Source organism: Phaseolus vulgaris, chromosome 5 (assembly GCF_000499845.2).
Source record: "Phaseolus vulgaris cultivar G19833 chromosome 5, P. vulgaris v2.0, whole genome shotgun sequence".
NCBI lineage: Eukaryota > Viridiplantae > Streptophyta > Magnoliopsida > Fabales > Fabaceae > Phaseolus > Phaseolus vulgaris.
The window spans coordinates 7,326,050-7,345,773 of record NC_023755.2 but is presented as its reverse complement, the minus strand read 5'-3'; the positions used below and the strand labels follow the sequence as shown (position 1 = coordinate 7,345,773).

At 34.5% G+C, this 19,724-nt stretch overlaps 1 protein-coding gene across 9 annotated transcripts; it reads left to right on the top strand.

Moving 5' to 3' along the window:
- Positions 1-1,962: 1,962 nt before the first annotated feature.
- Positions 1,963-19,401, top strand: LOC137835030 (uncharacterized). 9 transcript variants are annotated; one of them, XR_011084998.1, is made up of 15 exons: positions 1,963-2,235; positions 2,321-2,416; positions 3,660-3,743; positions 4,598-4,672; positions 4,848-4,928; positions 5,449-5,588; positions 5,937-6,176; positions 6,481-6,655; positions 8,724-8,821; positions 10,005-10,088; positions 10,978-11,155; positions 11,482-11,687; positions 18,356-18,568; positions 18,685-18,758; positions 18,868-19,401. XR_011084998.1 is itself a non-coding variant. In XM_068643328.1 (13 exons), the coding sequence occupies exons 1-12, from the start codon at positions 2,113-2,115 to the stop codon at positions 11,647-11,649; spliced, it is 1,542 nt and encodes a 513-aa protein (XP_068499429.1). In that variant the 5' UTR covers positions 1,999-2,112; the 3' UTR covers positions 11,650-11,687; positions 18,685-19,401. The 9 variants fall into 9 exon arrangements, 4 of the variants coding, with proteins under 4 accessions (XP_068499429.1, XP_068499427.1, XP_068499428.1 ...); XR_011085000.1 differs by having other exon boundaries at positions 1,999-2,235; positions 6,054-6,176; XR_011084996.1 differs by lacking the exon at positions 8,724-8,821 and having other exon boundaries at positions 1,980-2,235.
- The last annotated feature ends 323 nt before the right edge of the window (positions 19,402-19,724 follow it).

Here is a 19,724-nt window from a genome sequence, read left to right as displayed (position 1 = left end):
GCGACAATGATTTCGGTGATAAGCTCTTTTTCGAAGTTAAATAAGGGTAAGCGAAGGAGAACTTTTTTTAAAATACAGTGGCAAAAAAATAACAAAATGGACCCTCAGGGTCCGATGACTCATCACAACAAACTGGCTCATCCTTTCTACATGGAACTAACCTAAGGGCTCTATCGTGCTCCCTACCAAAAATAGACTTTTTTTGGGCGTTCGCTTTTCATATAAGTCACTATTTGTTTGTGAGAGTTATATATCGAGACTTCTTCTAAGAGGTTCTCTGGTGCCCAGGGGTACATAGCGTGGTAATCCATCATACAAAGTATCTAGAAATGCAAACAACAAGCAAATACAAACACACATTCAGGCAAGGAAAACCATATGCATTTCAGATTCAAGCAAAACGATGAAACTAGCAAGAATATCGATCAACATAACCAAGAAAGAATGAATCCATAATAGAACCAACTCAGGAAATATGATCGTGATAAATGCTTCAAGATGATGATGCCAACACAGAGTCATGAGTTGAGTGGAAGGAAGTACCTTATTTTAAGGAGCGATTGAAGGTAAGGAGGTTTCCCACGTTTGCGAAGGAGGTATGGGAAGAATAAGAAGAATGCGAGGGGTTCACAAGGATTGAAGAAATGGAACAGTGAATAGCAAAGGGTTTCCAAACGTTAACTTAAACGATTATGGGAATGGGGAGCGACAATGTCTTTCCACCGTTGATGGCGAGGTCACGTGTACGCTCCCGATTAAGTATGGTGAAATGTCACCTCAGAAACACTTCGTGCGCTATGCCACGCCTACCCATTATGAGATTGACACGTAAGCCAACAATGCATGCAAGTAGTCTCTTCGCTAAAGCAAGCTCAGCTCGAGCCTGGGGGACTTATGTACAGGACCAGAGCGCTCAACACTCGATGGTGGACCTCGGCACATGGCGCAGACATGTCATCTCGGCTCTTGGGCCAGAATAACGGGCCATGTAATTGGGTCCCAATTGTGTGAATAAATTCATTTTTGTATAATTAAGGTAATCCATCGCACGTAAAACATAAGCGACCAGCGAATGATAATTGTGGACCTAGGGGTGCGCTTAGTGCATATGGGGTCTAGGTCAAGTAAGTGTGTTTCTTTTAAACCTAAGTCATGTATTTTAGGGCACATAGAGGTTAAGTTGCATGTATAACGAAAAGTAGCGTAGCACCACGGAGAGGGTGCCTACGTAAACAGACTGGACCTCTGATGTTGGTACATGAGTTGGTACCCTGGTGATTATTCTATTATGATTTTATGGACTCCTTGAAGGAAAGATTTAGTTATGTTGCAGCACCGTGAGGGTATGTCCTTAAACAAAATATTTTCCTGTTGAGTATGCTTTCAGTTGAGATTAGATTCTCGTGATGGAAAGTTGTTACAAGAGGTAAGTTATAGAAGGAACTTTAGACCCTAGGTAAAAGTACACGGTTTCTAAGACTGAAAGTGATTACTTCTTAATTCTTATAAGTCCTGTATCGACTTGATCGTCGGAGTGCAATCAACAGGTATGACTCCCCTCTATTTCAGCGGAGCTACGTTCCAGCGCGGCAAGAGATAAGGCAAATTCGTGAAAAAACAGACGAAACTAGAACTTGTCATTAGAGTCAACCGACGAACAAGTTAACCGACAAGAACAAATACAATATTAATACTACTTATTTTTATATAAAACATTTCAAACTTTCCATAAAAATAAATTACTTTTTAAAGTTTTCTTATCTAAACACAATGTAAACTTATTATAATTCGAGTGAAACTTATTTAGAAGATTATTTTTTAAAATTACTTATAAATAATTAAGTTTATAAATTAAAACGACAAATGATTAAATTTAAATAGTAAAATAATAAAAAATAATAATGTGATGTAGTTGTTTTTAGAAAAAATGGAATAAATCTAGAAAAACATATTTTCAAAGACATTTTTAAAAAAATTATGAGTGAGTTACACTTAGAAGAATAAAGTTACTCTTTTCAAATAAGTTCATCAAACTATGCCCTAAACAGCGGAACGGAGAAACGGTGACAGTGACGAGAGTCTCACACACTGTTTCCGTTAGTGTTGGGTCCGATGGGTGAGTGCAGGTATTCATGTAAGAGTGCCGACGAGACCCTGGCATGGATCAACGAAATTGTCCACTTCCTTGCGCCTTATTCTTCCTTAATCAATGCTCACGTTGTCAATTTCTTCAAGGTTCCTGTGAATTCCATTTTTCACTATTTTTTTTTTAATTTCTAATTTAATTGAGTATAAGGAAATGGTGATGATTGAATTTCAGGATAGGCTATGGGAGAATGTTGACGCCGAATGGATGGAATGCCTGCGCCGTGAATCTGTTCAAAATCTTCTGCTGATACCTTCGGGTGCAGTTCAGGTTGCTTTATCCAATATTATTTTTTATTATTAATTAATTTGTTTTTATTTCTCTTCAATTTAGGTTTGCTGTTTAGTAATATTTGCTGAAATACATCCTTGTTTGAATTAGTTTATGCTTGCTTGCCTTGTTGATATAGATTATTTCTCTCTGATCCCGTTTTAAGAGCTCAGGTTTAAATTTAGTATTTGAAAATTGGGCTGCTTGCTTAATTTGATTATTGCTCCGATGTGGTTGTCTTTTATTTCTAAAATTAAATTCCTCCATGACATTTGTGCTATGCTTGGTTTAACTTCTTCAAAATCACTTAAGGAAAGGAACTTTTGTATAAACTAAAATTAACATATATAAATTAAAAATAATCTTTTGGAGAAGTTAACTAGAGTGAGATAGATAATTTTGTTTGGAAAGTTCAGCCACATTGTTCAAGCCTTTGGGCTGAAACACAATGAAATAGATAATTTTGTTTTCTATTGTCATACCTCCCCTGGAAAAATGTGTGTACTTAATAGTGTATGTTGATGATATAATCATCATAGGGAATGATGCTGCTAGAATCTTTGAGCTAAAGGAACACCCATGCAATCATTTATAGGATCTTGGATGTCTCAGATATTTTTTTGGCATTGAAGTAGCAAAATCAAAGGAAGTTGTAATTTCTTAAAGAAATATGCTAAAAGAGACAATGAATATTATGGATCCAAATCAGAAATTAGTGACAGAATAAGGAAACCTAAAATTGAATTTGTTTGTTCCAAATTTTTTCACATACAATTTGTATGCTCCAGTTTGAGGGGAAGTGTTATAATAGGTCTTAGTTAGGCTTTATTGAAAGTTTATGTGTGCTGTACCTACTACCTAGGACTCTAGATATGAATGACCTTTCTTATTCTTTTCACTTCCCTCTCATTTATTGTATCTGAACTACCAATGTCATTATAAATATGAAAACTTAAGAGAGGGGAATTCAGCTCTTCGATTCATTTTCTTTTCCTTTTTATTTATCTCAAGTCGCTACAAATTTTATGCTGAAGTTATTTACTTATTTGGGACAGAATAATTTAGTTGGTTTTCACGGTATTTATTTAGTGAATCATTATTTTTGGGGGTTTTCTTAGACTGATATGCTGCAGGATTGGGGGTATTTTGTGCATCTTTCTGACTTTGGACGGGTACATGGTCTCTTTTGTTAATAATGATATATTTTCTCTATATTATCATATAATAAAAATTTGGGTGGCAGGATGAGTGGCCAACTTCACTGAAGGAGTTCATCCTAAAATTAAGGTCTATGGTATTTTGTCAAGAACAAGCAGATATGAGCATGGTATGTAATCTTTTCCTTGTTACTCACCTTTACCTTGGGGAAATCTGGGCTAGATCTTGTTGATTCTAATTTAAATATTTAATGAAGAGGGCTTACTCATTCTGTTTGGTTGTTTTGTTTCTTACTAATATATTATCACGGGCAACAGAATCCATTGATTACAGATTTACTGTTGGGGTTCTCTATGTGGCTATGCATGTTATCATGTATCTTGTGCTACTTGTATTACGAGAGTGTCAATTGGACTAGTTTACACTGAATTTTCTCATGCACTTTCCATTTGAGCTAATGAAAACTTGGTGACAAACAACTAATTGTTGGAAAACCATCTTGATTTCAGTCACCCTATTCCACCTTGGTTGCGGTCTCTTTGGGGGTTGCGTTAATTGCAACCTCAAGGGTGGTGATTTAGTCCTACATCAATTAGGGAAAGTTTTTAAATTGAACTTATAAAGCTTAGACAACCTTCACCTTATAAGTCAGTTTTGTGGGTGTTGAGTTAGGTCCAAACCTGAATTCTAAGACTAAGTATTATTGATCTTTCAATTGATAGGTTATATCAATTTTTAAAGTGCAATCCTTCATGTTAATTATATTATGATATCTTTGCACATTTTATTTTATATGACCAACTTTTGGCCTTTATTTTTGCTCCATGACAATTTATGGAGGTTTAAAATAATCAAGACTACTTTTTCTGAACTTATAAGTAGGAAAATCATTTTAAAGATCTTGTATACTTTTTGTTCTCGAGCTATATTTTTCTAGGATTTCTGCTTGAGAGGGTTTTGTATTTGATAATCTTTGTTTATTTATTTGCAAATGACTTCACTAATATTGTTTTATATTTGCAGGCATTACCTGGCCTGCAGATAGCTTCACTTAACAGTGTTCTTGCCCAGGGCATGAATGTTAAGAAAAAACATGAAGTGAGTCCCTGGTTATCAAATTTTTATAATTGTCTTAAAGAATTTGCAAGATCAAGGTGTTTTTCTGTGATGAGATTTTAGGCAAACGAATTTTGAGTTGTGCATGTCATTTTCTTTTTGATCAATAAATTTGTTGCATTTCAATGATCAGATAAAAAGATTTTCATGTGTGCAGGTAGAAATTCTTTCCGCTGTTATAAGTACAGTTGCAAACAGTGTGAGAGCTGATGCCGTTGCTGATGTTGGTGCCGGTCAGGTGTAGATTCATTTTATTTTGCTTACAGTTCTGTTAGACAAGATATGGACCTTAGGTATGTTTGACAAATCAAAGGACATTGCATGGTTAGGAGTAATTGTTTTCTTTTAAATTCCACGGAGGCAGTGCTAGTTGCCTCAATGTCAGAAATTGAAGTTGGAATATTGGTTGAATAGTGACCATAAATTATCTCTTCATTAAGTGATTCGATGGGCATATGTACTTTGTGCTTGGTGGTCTGCATCAGATCCTTTAGTGTTGAAAATGGAAATCTATTTTTTTGCAACAAGCTCAATTTGTGACTTCATTTAGTGATAGTTTTTATCTGCTCTACTGTCTCCGTCAGATCCGTCCTTACCAGAGATGAAATTCTGTATATTGATTGAGAAGTGTTGTAAATTTTTCTTGCACTAGGGACAATTTTGTTGCCTGAGTTTGTTTCTTTTTGTTTACTTATTTAAGCTCTATATATATTTTTTTTACTTTTATTAATGTTATGCATATTACTTTACGTTCTTAGGGTTATGTTGCACAAGTACTTGCCTTTCAGTATCAACATCCCGTCATTGCAATTGATGCATGTTCTCATCATGGGAGGGTTACTGATGCACGGGCTGAAAAAATAAAAAAATACTATACATCACAGATGATAAAATCTGGGTATGTTCTTCAATCTTCATCTTATTGACTGAAATGTGACCTTACATTAGAAAGTATTTACTATCCTTAAAGATGCTTGAAATGTCTGACTATATGGTAAGACAAGAAGTGAACATTTTGCAGGTCAGAGTTTTCTAGTGTAAGTTTTAATGTTAATATTATGAATTTATTATTTGAAGTAAAAGAAATCAATGTCGGGATGTTAGTATATGCTGGGGATGACAATAGCAGTTCAGATATGCCTTTTGTAGTTGTTTAAAGTTTACCTCATTGTGATTTTTATTTCAACGCCAGCAGTTAATTATTATCATTATGAGAATTTGTTTGTGTTTATTTGTTTTGCTCTAGATCAGGCATGCGGAGTTTAAATGTGCCGAAGACAATCACATGTCGCATATTGTCCACTGACTCATTAAAAACCTTGGTTGAAATATCTTTGACTGGAGATGATGTTGAGCAATCCAGGTTAAAGGCAGAAAATCAACAAGATCTAGGGAAACCACATTGGCTTAGCAATGCAAACAAAAAGTCTTCAATTGTTCTTGCTGGGCTTCATGCCTGTGGGGACCTTTCGGTGACTATGCTAAAGTGAGTTTCAAAATGTTTTCTTTCAACCTACTTTTAACTCCATTGTTTCTAGTTTCTTTAATTGGAATGGAGGGTTGTCTCAAAATAGGCATATGCTGTCATAGTTGACTGACATCTGATTTTTTTTTTTCACATTTAATTACTTTGTTAACTTTATTATTGGTATTACTCCATGTAAAAAATTAACGATTAACCAATTGTTTTATGACATTGCCAGTGTTTTCGTATCTTACTTTATTGTATATATAATGTATATAATCCGTATTCTGTAGACATGTAATTCTTGGATTCATTTTTTTATTAGGACTTTCTTAGAGTGTAAAGATGTTAAAGCTGTTGTTAGTCTCGGTTGCTGTTACAATTTATTATCTGAAGAAAGGATTGAGGATGGTGAATCTCAGTGTGGATTTCCAATGAGTCATGCTGTAAGATCCACTAGCTTATCACTTGGAAAAAGGGCACGTGATCTGGCTTGCCAGGTACATGATCTTAGTAATCCCTCTTTGGGGGGTGGGGGGTGCTGGTAAATGGTCAAAATTGAACATACTGTTTTTTTTATTATGGATGTATGTTTTTCTTATAAAAAATACAATACAACCAAGCTTCCTTATTAGGTGAGGTCAGCTACATAGATCAAATGACACTGAATATTGTCATAAATCATGTCTATAAACAAGTTATTGATTTCTGGTCTAAATCCTTTTTAATTGTTTCTTCTATAGTTATTCTTGGTTTCCCTCTACCTTTACCTATTGTGCCACTTACTGTAGTCCCCCTCCATCAGTCATCTCCGCACATGGCTGAAAACACCTAAGGCAAGACTTTACCATCTATTCTACAATAGGTAATATATTTGACCTAATCCTATCTTGCCAAATATAATCATCAGTTCATCTAACGAACAATTGATCTCTACTACACTGAGTTTATTCTCTTGTTTTTTTACTGCCCAACATTCAGTTCTGTTATTAACACAATATAACAGGCCTTATAGCTATGCAGTAAACTTTTCATTTAAGTTTGGGTATACCTTTTTTTTTAATTACATATCACACTCTGGTTTACAAGAGGGGAGACATCTTATTTATCACACTCTGGTTTATAGCTATGCAGTAAACTTTTCATTTAAGTTTGAGCATACCTTTTTTTTTAATTACATATTACACTCTGGTTTACAAGAGGGGAGACATCTTATTATAGATACGTGCCTTGGAGAGGAAGAGAGGAAGGGTAGGGGTGTAAATGACTACAAGCTTCTATAAACTAGGTCAAATGTGTGGCACATGGGGGATTATTCTAGAATCTAGGTCAAAGGTGAGCACATGGGTGATCTTTTAGAAACTAGGGTTAGTAGAAGCCTAAGCTAGCTTATTCTTCTTTTAATTGGGTCAGTGTGAGCCCAATTGATTACAAATTAAACTTGTCTTAAAAAGACTAGAAGGAAAAATAATTGATACTCTGGCCCATGCTCGGTTGTTCCTCTTCTGAGGATCTTCTGATGGATGGTGGGGCCCTTTGTCTTTGCCTGAGATGTTTGACCTAGCCTTGAATAGTCTTTTGGGTTTGTGGCCAGCTTCTTGTAAAGTTGGGTCATATCGCAAGGTTATGTTGATCATCTTACTTGTCCCAATGTTACTGAAAATGAGGTTTCCCTTGGTTGAAAATTGATGCTCAATTATGCATCGTTATCAAATCTACCATTCACTCATCTTTAAAACAAAATTTTCAAACCTATGAGACATGTTTAGAAGTTTTGGAACATGCAAAATTATTATACACCAATGATACTCAACGTCTTTATGGTGTGTGTCAAAATCTCCTCACAGTTGTTGCTCCCAAACATTTTGATGGTATAATGGCAGAATATTTGGGTAAACTTCATGCTCTTCATGATTTTAATGAGTTATTGCCTCCACTCCTTCTCAAGAACTAGAGCAAAGATCCAAGTTCTTCATGTTATTGGGCTTACATGGCCTTCCTGATGATTATTCTCATGTCTGTGATCAAATTTTGTGATCTCTTATCGTGCCCAATTTTACTTTCACTTGTTCTACCCTTCTACATGTGTCATGTAAACACGCCACTGATATAATGCCTTGTGTTGATGACTCTTCTGCTTTAGTCACTCAGCATAATGGTCGTACTCGCCCTCACAAGCCGGTTTTGTAAGGTTGAGTTAGGCTTAAAGTGCACTTCTTAATATGGTATCAGAGTCATTTAGAGCCTATCCTAACAATAGTTTGTTGGCCTTATCAGGTCATCCGCTATTGGACAATCCATAAATGTATAGTCTCACGCACGAGTTGTGGGTCTCGGTGTGAGGGGTGTGTGTGTTGGAGATTCCATATCGACTAAAGATAAGAACATTTCATAGTATATAAGTGTGTGCAAACCCCACCTTATAAGCCGATTTTATAAGGTTGAATTAGACTTATAATCCACTTCTTAATAGATTCAATGTCTTATATTATAATGTTGCTTGAAGAAGAGATATGCAATTAATGCTGCATAATAAACATCATTTAATGCATCTCTATGTCTGTACAGGGGCAAACGCAACATGAAGAAGAAGAACTTCTCCCAACACTCACAACAACTCTTTCTTCTCAACCTCTTATGTGTAGAAGTTCCCTCGAAAAAGAAAGGTTGATGATTGACAACAACTACAATAACGCTCTTAACGCTTTTGTAATCTTTAAGCAATCCTCAAGCCTTAGTTTGTGAGGAAGGCGTCGTTGTGTTCATTAGCAACCTAAAAGAGTATTCTTGATTTTGTATTTGTCTTAGGACATTACCCTCTTTAAATTAGCAAACATGTGATCATTTAGATCACACCCTCTGTATAAACAAAATTGTGTACTCAGGAGTGACTGAGTTCCAAACAATACTTGTGTTTAGCCTGAAGTAGTTGAGGTCCAAAAATACTTGGATGTTTAGCCAGGAGTGGCTGAGGTCCAAAGAATAATCAGTTGTATTTTTTGCAGCGGTAGTTTGCATAGTGGAACTTGATCAAGTTGATCAAGAACTAGATGTAGTCTTCATTAACAGAAGAACTAACGTTTAAATACCAAGAATAAATGTCTCTACCTTAATCTATTTCTAATTGCATATTATTAAACTGCATCTAATCAAAGGAGAGTATTTTTAAACAAGATGTACAAAAACCCTGTGACAGTACTGCTGTCTAGTTAAAACTATGTCTAACCATATTTCATCAGACCTGATGTGAAAATCTTTGAAAAATTTCAGCACACAATTCAACTCTCCCTTATGTATTCTGTCTATTCTCAGAGACTCAATGATAAAACAATTAAACCCCTCCTTGTGTACTTTGTCTGTTGTAACAACTAACCAGAACTGTTGTAACAGACAACTAACTAACTAACTAAAACAGTTAGAGCAAAATATTAACCAACTACTATACCAACAGTAACAGTTTTATTTGATATGATTGAGTTGTACACTCACAGGGCTTCTAAAATACATTTATTCAACTAAACAACCTAGGTATGGCTTACAAGAAAGAACTTACATGTAAGCAACTAAATTAGATACTTCATTTGGAACATAATGCCGTTAGGAATTCTTGGGCCATCTGTAAAACACTGCAATAGAAAATATGTCATTATCTTTAAATTATATATTTAACCTTCCATTGTAGCTCATTTAGAAACAAAAAGGCAACTTGCATGTAAATTGGTGACAACTTTTACCGGCAATCTGTGTTTTATGAATTTACTATGTTGATAATTGTATTTGTGACATTAAAGTTTTCTTGATAAAGTAATGTGGGAGAAATTTATCGCACTGTCTATGTTTATCCTGTAGAGTGCAGAGAGGTGGAGGAGCTTGGACATGCATGCTGGCATTCACAACTTTGAGTTGCATGCCTTTCGGGCTGCTTTTCAAATGGTACCAAATTATAACTTTGTTTTGTTATATGGTATTTTTAAATTGTAACTTCCCCTTTCAATCATCTTAATGTTACTTTTTAATATAAAAATTGAGCAAAAAATGTAGATAGCTACTGTACCTTCGTTAATGTACATTGATGGAATCATGCAGAGGCATGAATTCTGTATTCATTCTAGTTTTCATTAGGTCTTGCATAGAGCTGCAAATGAGCAACCTATTCGTGAACTACTTGGGTTTGATTTGTTAATGTCTCGTTCAAGGTCATTTGTTAGTTAAATAAACTAACCCTAACTTTCAATTAGGCTTAGATTATTTAAATGAGTTGAAGCCAAGCTTTAAAGCTTAACATTAAGGTCTCATGAGTAGCTTGTTTATGCACATACAAAAACATGCATAAAAATAGTTTTATATATATTATACTTGTTGGAAAACCCACATTGACAAGAGATATGGCTAAATTATAGTATATAAATGAGTGCAAATCTCACTTTCAAACTACTTTTGGGTAGTTGAGTTAGACTTAAAGTCCACATTTTAAGATGGTAATAGAGTCTATCCTAACTAGGGTTGTTTATCAGGCTCCTCCTCTATTTCAACGCTCAAGATGTCTAGTTTTTTGTGTGAGAGAGTGTGTCGGAAATCCCACTACAACTAGAGATATGACCAAATTATAATATATAAGTTTGTGAAAATATCACCTTAAAAGTCTGTTTTGTGAGGTTGAGTTAGACTAAGTCCACTTTCTAAGAGTAATCTTCATTCTACTAATGCATTCTAGTGCAGTCAGTGGATATAACACCTGTTTTTTCAATGATTCTTTATTAATAGTTGATCTACCCCTAATTCACAACATCTCGTTAATTATGAATATATATTGTTCCTGAAGGTTCTTTCTAAATATTATCCGGAAATTGTCACAAGTACTCCTTCAATTGGGCGTAAAGGGAAGGCTCTTCGTCGGCGACATCAGAGGAGATCTGCAGAATCCCAGCTGCATCTTAAAGGAAGTACTTGTCACTCAAGACAAAAGTGCCCTCCTGAAGTTCCTTCAGTATCAGAAACTGGTATTTGAAATTTTGAATTGTATCCTTTTTAACGATTTAAGGCTGTTATGATTGGAAACCCCTTTTGAAGCATCCCAGCTACATCTTTACTTAGTTCATTAGTTTGTCTTGGCTGTTTAGTTCTCATATTTTTATGGTTCTCTTAATGGCGGATATCATTAGTTTGTTCTTTGTAGTTGTTTCTCTCATCTTAAATAACTTTTAATTCTTCAATAAATAAAACTTGGTAAACCTTGTCTGAAACTGCAAAACCAGTCTAAGGTGTTCTTACACTTATTCAAGTAAAATAATGTGATCTAGTACTGTGTGTTTTCAATGTGTTACAGACTGGACTTTGGGCTCGATATCAGAGATACAGACATTACCTAGTGAAATTCCTTATAGTGAAAGGGCTGGATATGAAGGGACTAAATCTGATGACACATTTTTACATTTTGAGAATTTCTGTCGGTCTGGATTGTCTCATCTTGGAATTAAACATTCACAAGATATAAACCTTCAAGGCATATGGAAGGAAGCAGAACCATTTGCTGTATGTCAATTTCATTTATTCTGTTATTCAAACTATTGTCATTTTAATGATAGCAAATCTTTTCTTTACTCTGTCTAGCACTGTATTTTCCTTTTAGCTGTTTTCTTGTTGTTGCTTGTATATGATTTATTTTTTGCTACTTTAAAATGTTGTTATAATCATTAGGATTTTAATTTGGTTGTCTCTGTGATTGAAATGAAGGGTAGAGAATGCCTAACTTTTGATGAAAGGCAAAAATGTTGAGTGCATCATTGCACAATTTAATAACTTATATTACATATTGTTCATTGTTTTTACTTCAATATTACTTAAGTTAGGTTTCAAATATTATGTCTTTTTTAAACTTAATTCATATTTCATGTGGTGAATGGTATATTATGGTGGCAGATTGTGATGGTTTGGATGTTTAAGGAGGAATCTGGTAAAGCCCCAATGGAGGAATAAGGCTTGGTGCAGGAAGACATTTACAATGTAGAGAATTGTTAGAAGAGAGACATATTTTGAGTGATTGTGTCCATTTCCTTATCCTCATGGATCATGTTAGAGATCGACTAGAGATATGATCAAATTATAGTATATTAATGAGTGTAAACCTTATCTTGGAAGTTGGTTTTGTGAGGTTGAGTTAGATTTAAAGTCTACTTTCTAACATTTTCTCTGAGAAATCCTCCTTGGGCTCTACAACTTTTGTACCAAGGAAATAACTCAAGTATTCAAGATCATTTGTTTGAAACTTTCAAGTAAAATATTTTTAATTGGATATACCCTCCTTAATGAGAGTATGTGATAACAATGTTGTTCACATATACAATGAAACAGATACATCCTTGGGGGGAATGATGATAGAGCAGAAAATGATCAACATCATTTTTATAATTCCAAATTGTTGGATGGAAAAATGAAAACGCTTAAACCATGCAAGGGTTAATTGCTTGAGGCCATATAGGAACCTGCATAGACAACATACCATATCAGATGACTCCTTCTAAGCAATAAATCCTGGTGGTTGCTCCGTGTAGACATCCTCATCAAGGTCATCATGTAGAAATGCATTCTTGATGTTAAGTTGAAACAATGTCTAGTGGTGAATAATTGCAGTGGAAAAGAGAAGTGGAATAAATGTTATTTCAGCAACATGTATAATCTTGATCATAGATTTGTGTGTATCCTTCGGCAATTAGATGAGATTTATAGTGATCAATTTTATTATTAGATCCTGTTTTAAAAGTGTACAACCATTGTCTCCTAACAATTGATTTGCTAGTTGGAAGAAGAACCAACTCCTAAGTACCATTACTTTGAAGGGTACTATTAAGGAATAAATGAGTTTATATGATAATACACAAGTCTCAATCTAAATGGCATGGCCAAGACACCCATGTTTTGAAAATAACAAATAATATGTTTTGGTGCGTCTAATAGTTTACTTAAGTGCTAAGCAAGTATCTGACAATGACTTTGAATATTGGTCAAAAGTGCTAGACAGATATCAACACTGGGCTAAGTTTTTGAGCAAGACGTGCACAAAAATGATTTTGACACATAAACCATCAATTTTTGTATGCTCAAACTGATGTTGTCAGAGGTACAAAGAAATAACAGAGAAAAATGTTGTCCTTTCTACAACACTTTGAGTGCAATAACTAAAGTTGTCAGAATAAAGTCAAACATGACTTTGAAAGGACGTTGACACAAGGACAAATCACAACATGCAAGTTTCAACAGTCCAATTTAGGACGTCTATACAAGAAAATTTCTCCAAGGAGATAAAGTTAATGAACGAGTATACATTTACATCTCACATGAAAGTTGCATGCAAAATATTTCTTCAAGCTTCTAATTGCTTTAGATATTGTTGTGTCTAATAAACATCTGGAGTGAGTTTTACTTGTAAATCCTTCATGATCTAGAAGTTAAGATTCTAGAATCAAGGAGTGTACTTTTGTAATATCCTCTCAAGCGAGATATTTCCTTGTAAAACAACTTTATAGACGTGTAACCTAGAGAAACTTTATGTACTTAGCCTGGAGAGGCATTAATCTTAGGGGGAGATTAACTTTGATAACACTAGGAGTGACTTTGTGTACCCAGGTAAGCCAAAAGTGGCAAAGAACAATACTTGTAATTCATTGTGATTAGAGGAACCCTTTGCAGGTTGCAAAGGAGAATTGGATGTAGCTCATATTGTGGTAAACTAATATAAATAAACCAAGTGTTAAATGCTTTTTCTTTTACTTGTGTCGTCTACTCTTAGTCGTCCTTTTTTAAAGGCCTTTACAAAAGTTTGTAAAAAGGTTTCAAAACCTTTACATCATTTGACCAAGCTTATGAAAGTTTTCCGAAGCATTTTTGAAAATCTATTCAAGCCCCTCTTTTCTAGAACTAACCATTTCTTTCACACACCTCATCAATCATCATTTGTTGCTACTATGGGTGAGATAAAACTTCACCTGATTACTTAGGAATGGGAAAAGAAGATAACAAGGACAAAGAAGTGTAGTGTATGGTGGAGAACCAATGATAATCGAGGTTAGTATTGTGGGGATATGGGTTAGGGGTAGAACATGTGTCTTTCCGATAACAATAGGCCAGTCATTTTCAGGAAAGAGCGGACCAGTAGGAAAGATAGTGTCAAGGAAGGATTGGACATGACTTCTACTATATCACTATTCTTTAGTGTGTGCCACTTACGTAGTGTTACTAATGGATTAACGTGTCGCACACCATTTGATACACTCTTCAAATGTTGTTGGAGATGGATCAGTCAGGAATATAGGAGCGACAAGTGTCTCAATAGTGGAAGTGGAATAGTTAGACCCATTCATCCTCTCAATACTAACAATATGGCTAGAAAAGATAGGAGAATCTATTCTGAAGGTTGATGCAGTGTTGGAAGACTTTTTTTTATGAAAAGGTAGAGGAAAAAGATAAAAGAAGACTGCTTAGAGAGGGTGTCGAAACAGTGAAAGCGAACTTGGGAGAATAGTTCTCAAAAAAGAAAGAAAAAAATCCTTTGGATATTGTGAGTCTATTGTGCCAACACAATTTTTGATAAAGGCTCTAGATACCATATTAAATTATAAGAATGAATAACTGAGCTGAAAATGTGTATTTGAAACAATATGGGTGTAACACTAGAGAGAGGATTTGAGCATAACATAAATAATAACAAATGTGAATAGTAAAATTTACAAAAGGAATATTAAATAACATAATATTCCTTATACATTGATGTTCCTGAACTAATGGTACAAAACAAAACTAAATGCTAATCTATATAACTATATGTATAAATTTACTAAAGGGAAAACAATACAAAGATCTTTACAAAAAGCTAACTAAGCAACTTGTAAGTTGCATGAAACTTAAAAGCTACTTCATAATTCATACTTATAGTTTACTTCTGAACCCGTTCATTCTGAAAATAAAAAACTGTCAGATTAAGTCGGCAAGTGGTAAAATAACATAACTCAAATAAGCTATCATTAAACATTTCATAAGTTGGTTTTTCAAAAGAAATAAAAGAAGTTATATCTCAAAGATAATTAAATCTGACTCAAGAAATAGTAAGGTTTGCTTGACTCAAAAAATCTCTTTGACTTTTTGTTTTCCGTCCTGTTGGCATAATGTTGAGCAAACATACCGAGAGGCATCTCTCTCCTCTGCCATGAATTCCTGATATTTATACCCCCCGGAGTGGAGAATTTGAACCTAGGGGGTTCTCATATCCTCTTAGAGTTATTTAGAGATGGACATCTAAATGCTTTTTGAGAGATATGTTTTTTACAAGCGTACTTTACAATTTCTTTTCTAAGAACTTGTGAATTATGAACTATACTTAAACTTTATTACATTAGAAGCTATGTTTCAAGTTCAAGGCAAAGATAACTTTCAACAATTCTCATAAAGCATTTCATAAGACATAATACTATACTCAGATCTTTATATGAAAGAACAATGATGATTCTAGAAATATTTCATAGGAAAGGTTCAAAAGACAACATATCTCTTTAGAAAGTGATTATCTAAAGAGATATGGGGTTAGGGTTCCATAACCCATAACCCTATATTTCTCTGTCACATTTCTCACCATAAAATAAAGAAAAGGATGGAAATAGGAGAACCACTCATCTGGAGAAAACTAATTGCTAGAACTTGAAGAAAAAGAGAAGAAATGGAGAAGCAAGGAAAGAGGGATGAAAGATGAATCTCTTGATTCCTTGTGCCTTAGGTGATAAAGAGACCTTCTCTCTCTCATTTCTCAAATCTACTGTGTCAAAAAATCCAAAGATGACAACTTAGGGTATTTATACTCAAGTAGCAGGGGTCAATCTGCTGAGTGAATCTAAACTGCTGAGTAGATTGTTAAAAAATTACATTGCCACTAACTTAAATCTGCTGGCGCAGCCCTCGTGCACTGAACTGATTCACTCTTCAAGAGCGAAAATGGAAAAAAAAGGCATTTAATAGGGAAAATTCACCAAGCATAGCCCCTGTGCGCTGAGTGGATTTACTCCTTAGAGCAAGGTTGGAAAAAGGGTATTCACCAGGGAAAATTCGTTGGGCTCAACCTTCATGTGCTGAGCGGATTTGCTCTAGAGGCAATTTTGGTGCGGTGCTGAACATTGGCTTAGCCAAACTGGCCTGCGCAGAGAGAATTGAAATATGACTAGGCGAAATTAGCAGAAAAACTTCCAAAACTCTCTTTTGCATAATTTTGCTAAGCGGAACTGAATCCGCTGAGTGGATTTTTCCAAGTGAAGGTACTCTGAAACTATGTTTAAAAGAGGCTAATTTAATCTCCTATCTAATATCCTAAACAAAATTTTTGATGTTACAACAGGTGCTTTATTTATATTGAGAAAAATGAGTCAATATAATAAATTGAAGAGATTTGATAGCTTTTAATAACAAAGATACGATACATACTAGAGTAAATAAAGATGTTCCTAATAATACGTATATAATCTAGATATCCTTGACTATATATGATTAGCTCCTTATTCCAATATAGATCAGCCCCTTATTCCAATATTCCTGATTGTATATGATTAGCTCCTTATTTCTATAATTATATACATATAAAGGAAATAATCTTGAGGAATGATTTCATCACGAATAGTTTGAGCCGCAACTGCATGTCTAGCCGCTATAACTAGTAGATTACACCACTGCCCATTAACAATGAAATAAAAATGCTGTGAAATATGCAACAATTCCACCAAAAGTCTTTCCAACCATATATCAGTCCAAAAGTGGATTATGGTGCCATCACCTAAGTAGTAGGATTAGTTAATAAGGTTGGACTTGTTAGGAAAAAATCTAATTGCTGCACATTGTTGAATATTTAGTTCAAAGAGGGGAAAAACCTTTTAAAGGCTACACAACCTGACAGATCCTCATTTGTTAAAATTTTAGAGATTTACATGGAGGGGGAAGAGAAGAGATATAAAAGGGACTATGAATGTCGTTCAATTGTGTACATTGATGTGATATGATGAGATACAAAATATAAAGTACTATTTTCAATTGCATGAAATCAAATCATGGAACATAATGAAATATGAAACCATTCTTAAGATCATCAAAGATACATCAAAATATTCTAGATACAATGAAGATACTTTACTGATATTCTTACTCTCTTGCTCGCGATAAAGCTTTCTGAGCTTTAAATTTGTTACAACTATACACATGAACAGAAAATGAATTAAAATTACACTACAGTGATGCCACAGCATCTATTGGAGAAGCAAGATATGGGCACATTGCATTTGGGATTAAGGCAGGCTAGGGAAGTTGCAGCTAATACAAGTCAACCCAGTTGTGATGGGCAAAAAGTCATCACTAGTATTACTGTATTACACTCGTCATCAGCTGAAAAAGATGTAACTTTCTGATTCTTCTGACCTCCTCAAAGTCATGATAGCATTGAAAAATAGTCAGTGATAAAAACGACAAACTACAGACAGCTACCACAAAGAACCCCCGAGAAACTGCTTACATACATCAAACCTCACGGAGGGGAGTCAGATTTTACCACTAAACAGAACCCACTTTCCAAGGAACTAAACAGCCATGGGAAGGTGGTGGCAAACATAGGTGAGGAAAATGACAGAAAAGGTGGATGGAATAGGGATCAGCACAGGCGCGAAAAATTTTCATGTTTAAAGTATGTGAACTTTGGTTGAAGAGGAGGAAAAGAGAGACAATAAAGACTAACAATATTATCTTCTGCATACTGATGTGATACAAGATGCAAAATCTTAACTTCTGTTCATACTAATTCCAGACTCCTAATCCCAATCAAATAAGAAAACAAATCATGAAATATGAAAAAAATTCACAAGATTATCTTCCAAGATACTCTAATATTCTAAAAGAATCAATAACGAGAAATTTAAACACAATCTCTAAATAGACAGACTGTAGAACATGTTTTAAGTTATAATATGTGTTCATTGATTGTGTTTTCTTGGTACCATCATGGCCATATAATTTTGCTTAAAAAATAAAGTTTTCTGTAAAATTAAAATAATGTTTGAAGAGCATTTACAGAGATGTCTGCTATTAATAAAAACAAAATTTCACATGTTTTGTTGGTTAGTTATATTTATGCTATAATTAAAGTAAAAAACATGTAGTACTTACTTACCGATTATGTACAGGACCTTGTAGGACCTTATTGGTCTCTGAGAGCCGCTTTAGGACCTCTTTTGGAAACTCTTATTCTACTTGATAGGTTATTGTTTCTTCAAGAGCAAGGCAGTGCTCTAGAAGCCTGCTTGTTGCCGATATTTGATCCAAACATATCGCCAAGAAATGTGGCTATAATTGCAAAAAAGATTGACAAAGATATAAGATCTTCCTGATGCTGAAAGGTAGGTAGTGTGTGCGCATTTCATTTACCTATCCCTGCCATTTATTAGCGTTACTCGATTACAACTCTTTTGATATCCTTTCATTTTATTACTTTATTACTGTCTTTCTGTGGCAGGAAACATCCCAGTGTTCTCTGTCCAGACTATATGAAGCATCCGTCTTCAAGCAGGAATGACTCAATATGGCTTGGTTGGATTTTTTTGCCACATGTTGATATTATTAAATCTGTTTAACCATGTCAAGTACAGATATTGTTTCTCCCCTCTCTAATGCTAGACTTTCTTGTTTGATTCTCAAGATCTTCTCGAATAAAGAAACTCAAAATTCACATGAGAGAAGGCAATGATGCTGCAATCATTTTCCATGCCCGACTTTCTTTAGCTTTTGTTGATTCTGTAGATCCTCGCAGGTGAAGAAGGTCAAGGTCATTTGGGACAAGGACCCAGTGCTGCTGACTGCTTCCCTCTGCCTTGTCAGAGAATGGTTGTTATTGAGAGTCTAACCTCATGAGAAGTTACTTGGTTGCCATTAATCATATGTAATGTTCTGAGTAGCTATCTGGGTAAATTCACTTAAATGATGCAATCTTGGAGAAATTTTAAGCCCATTTGATTTGTATCAATTATTGAGATTCCAAAATATTTGTCTGTTTTCATTCTTTTTGGCGTCTTTCCTCTGTGGGCTTGGGGATTTTGACCTAATTTCGTAGTGAGGGTTTTCAATGTACACTGCTAGAAGTAACTTTCAGTAGTATGAACTGAAAATGTATAATGGAAGCTGATACATTCTCTGTAAAATAGGGAAATAACATCTGCTTTTTTTTCTGTTTCAATCACTTATGGTGATCATTTGCTGTTAAGTTGTTCGACACTTTTTGTGGTTCCCTAAATAGTAAATTGTTTTCTTATGAATTCAATGTATCTATATGTTTAAAATATGGACTTTACATTACTGATCTTAAAATAATTTTGTTATTTAAATTTTTTAAATACGGTTTGGTATAAACTTGTGTACTGATTGATTGTGCAAGAATGTCTGTTGCAAATAAAATAAGGGATATATTCTCTAAACATAAATTGTATACTCAAATATCACAATTTTAAATAAGTTATTTCAAGGGTACCCGGAACACGTAACAGTGATGAGATTATGCGT

Bases quoted from the DNA above. Each gene is read 5' to 3' on its own strand.
- LOC137835030 (XM_068643325.1), top strand. From the start codon at position 2,113: ATGGGTGAGTGCAGGTATTCATGTAAGAGTGCCGACGAGACCCTGGCA. The intron at 4,929-5,448 runs GTGTAGATTCAT...TTACGTTCTTAG, and splicing joins CTGATGTTGGTGCCGGTCAG to GGTTATGTTGCACAAGTACT. The intron at 6,656-10,004 runs GTACATGATCTT...TTTATCCTGTAG, and splicing joins CACGTGATCTGGCTTGCCAG to AGTGCAGAGAGGTGGAGGAG.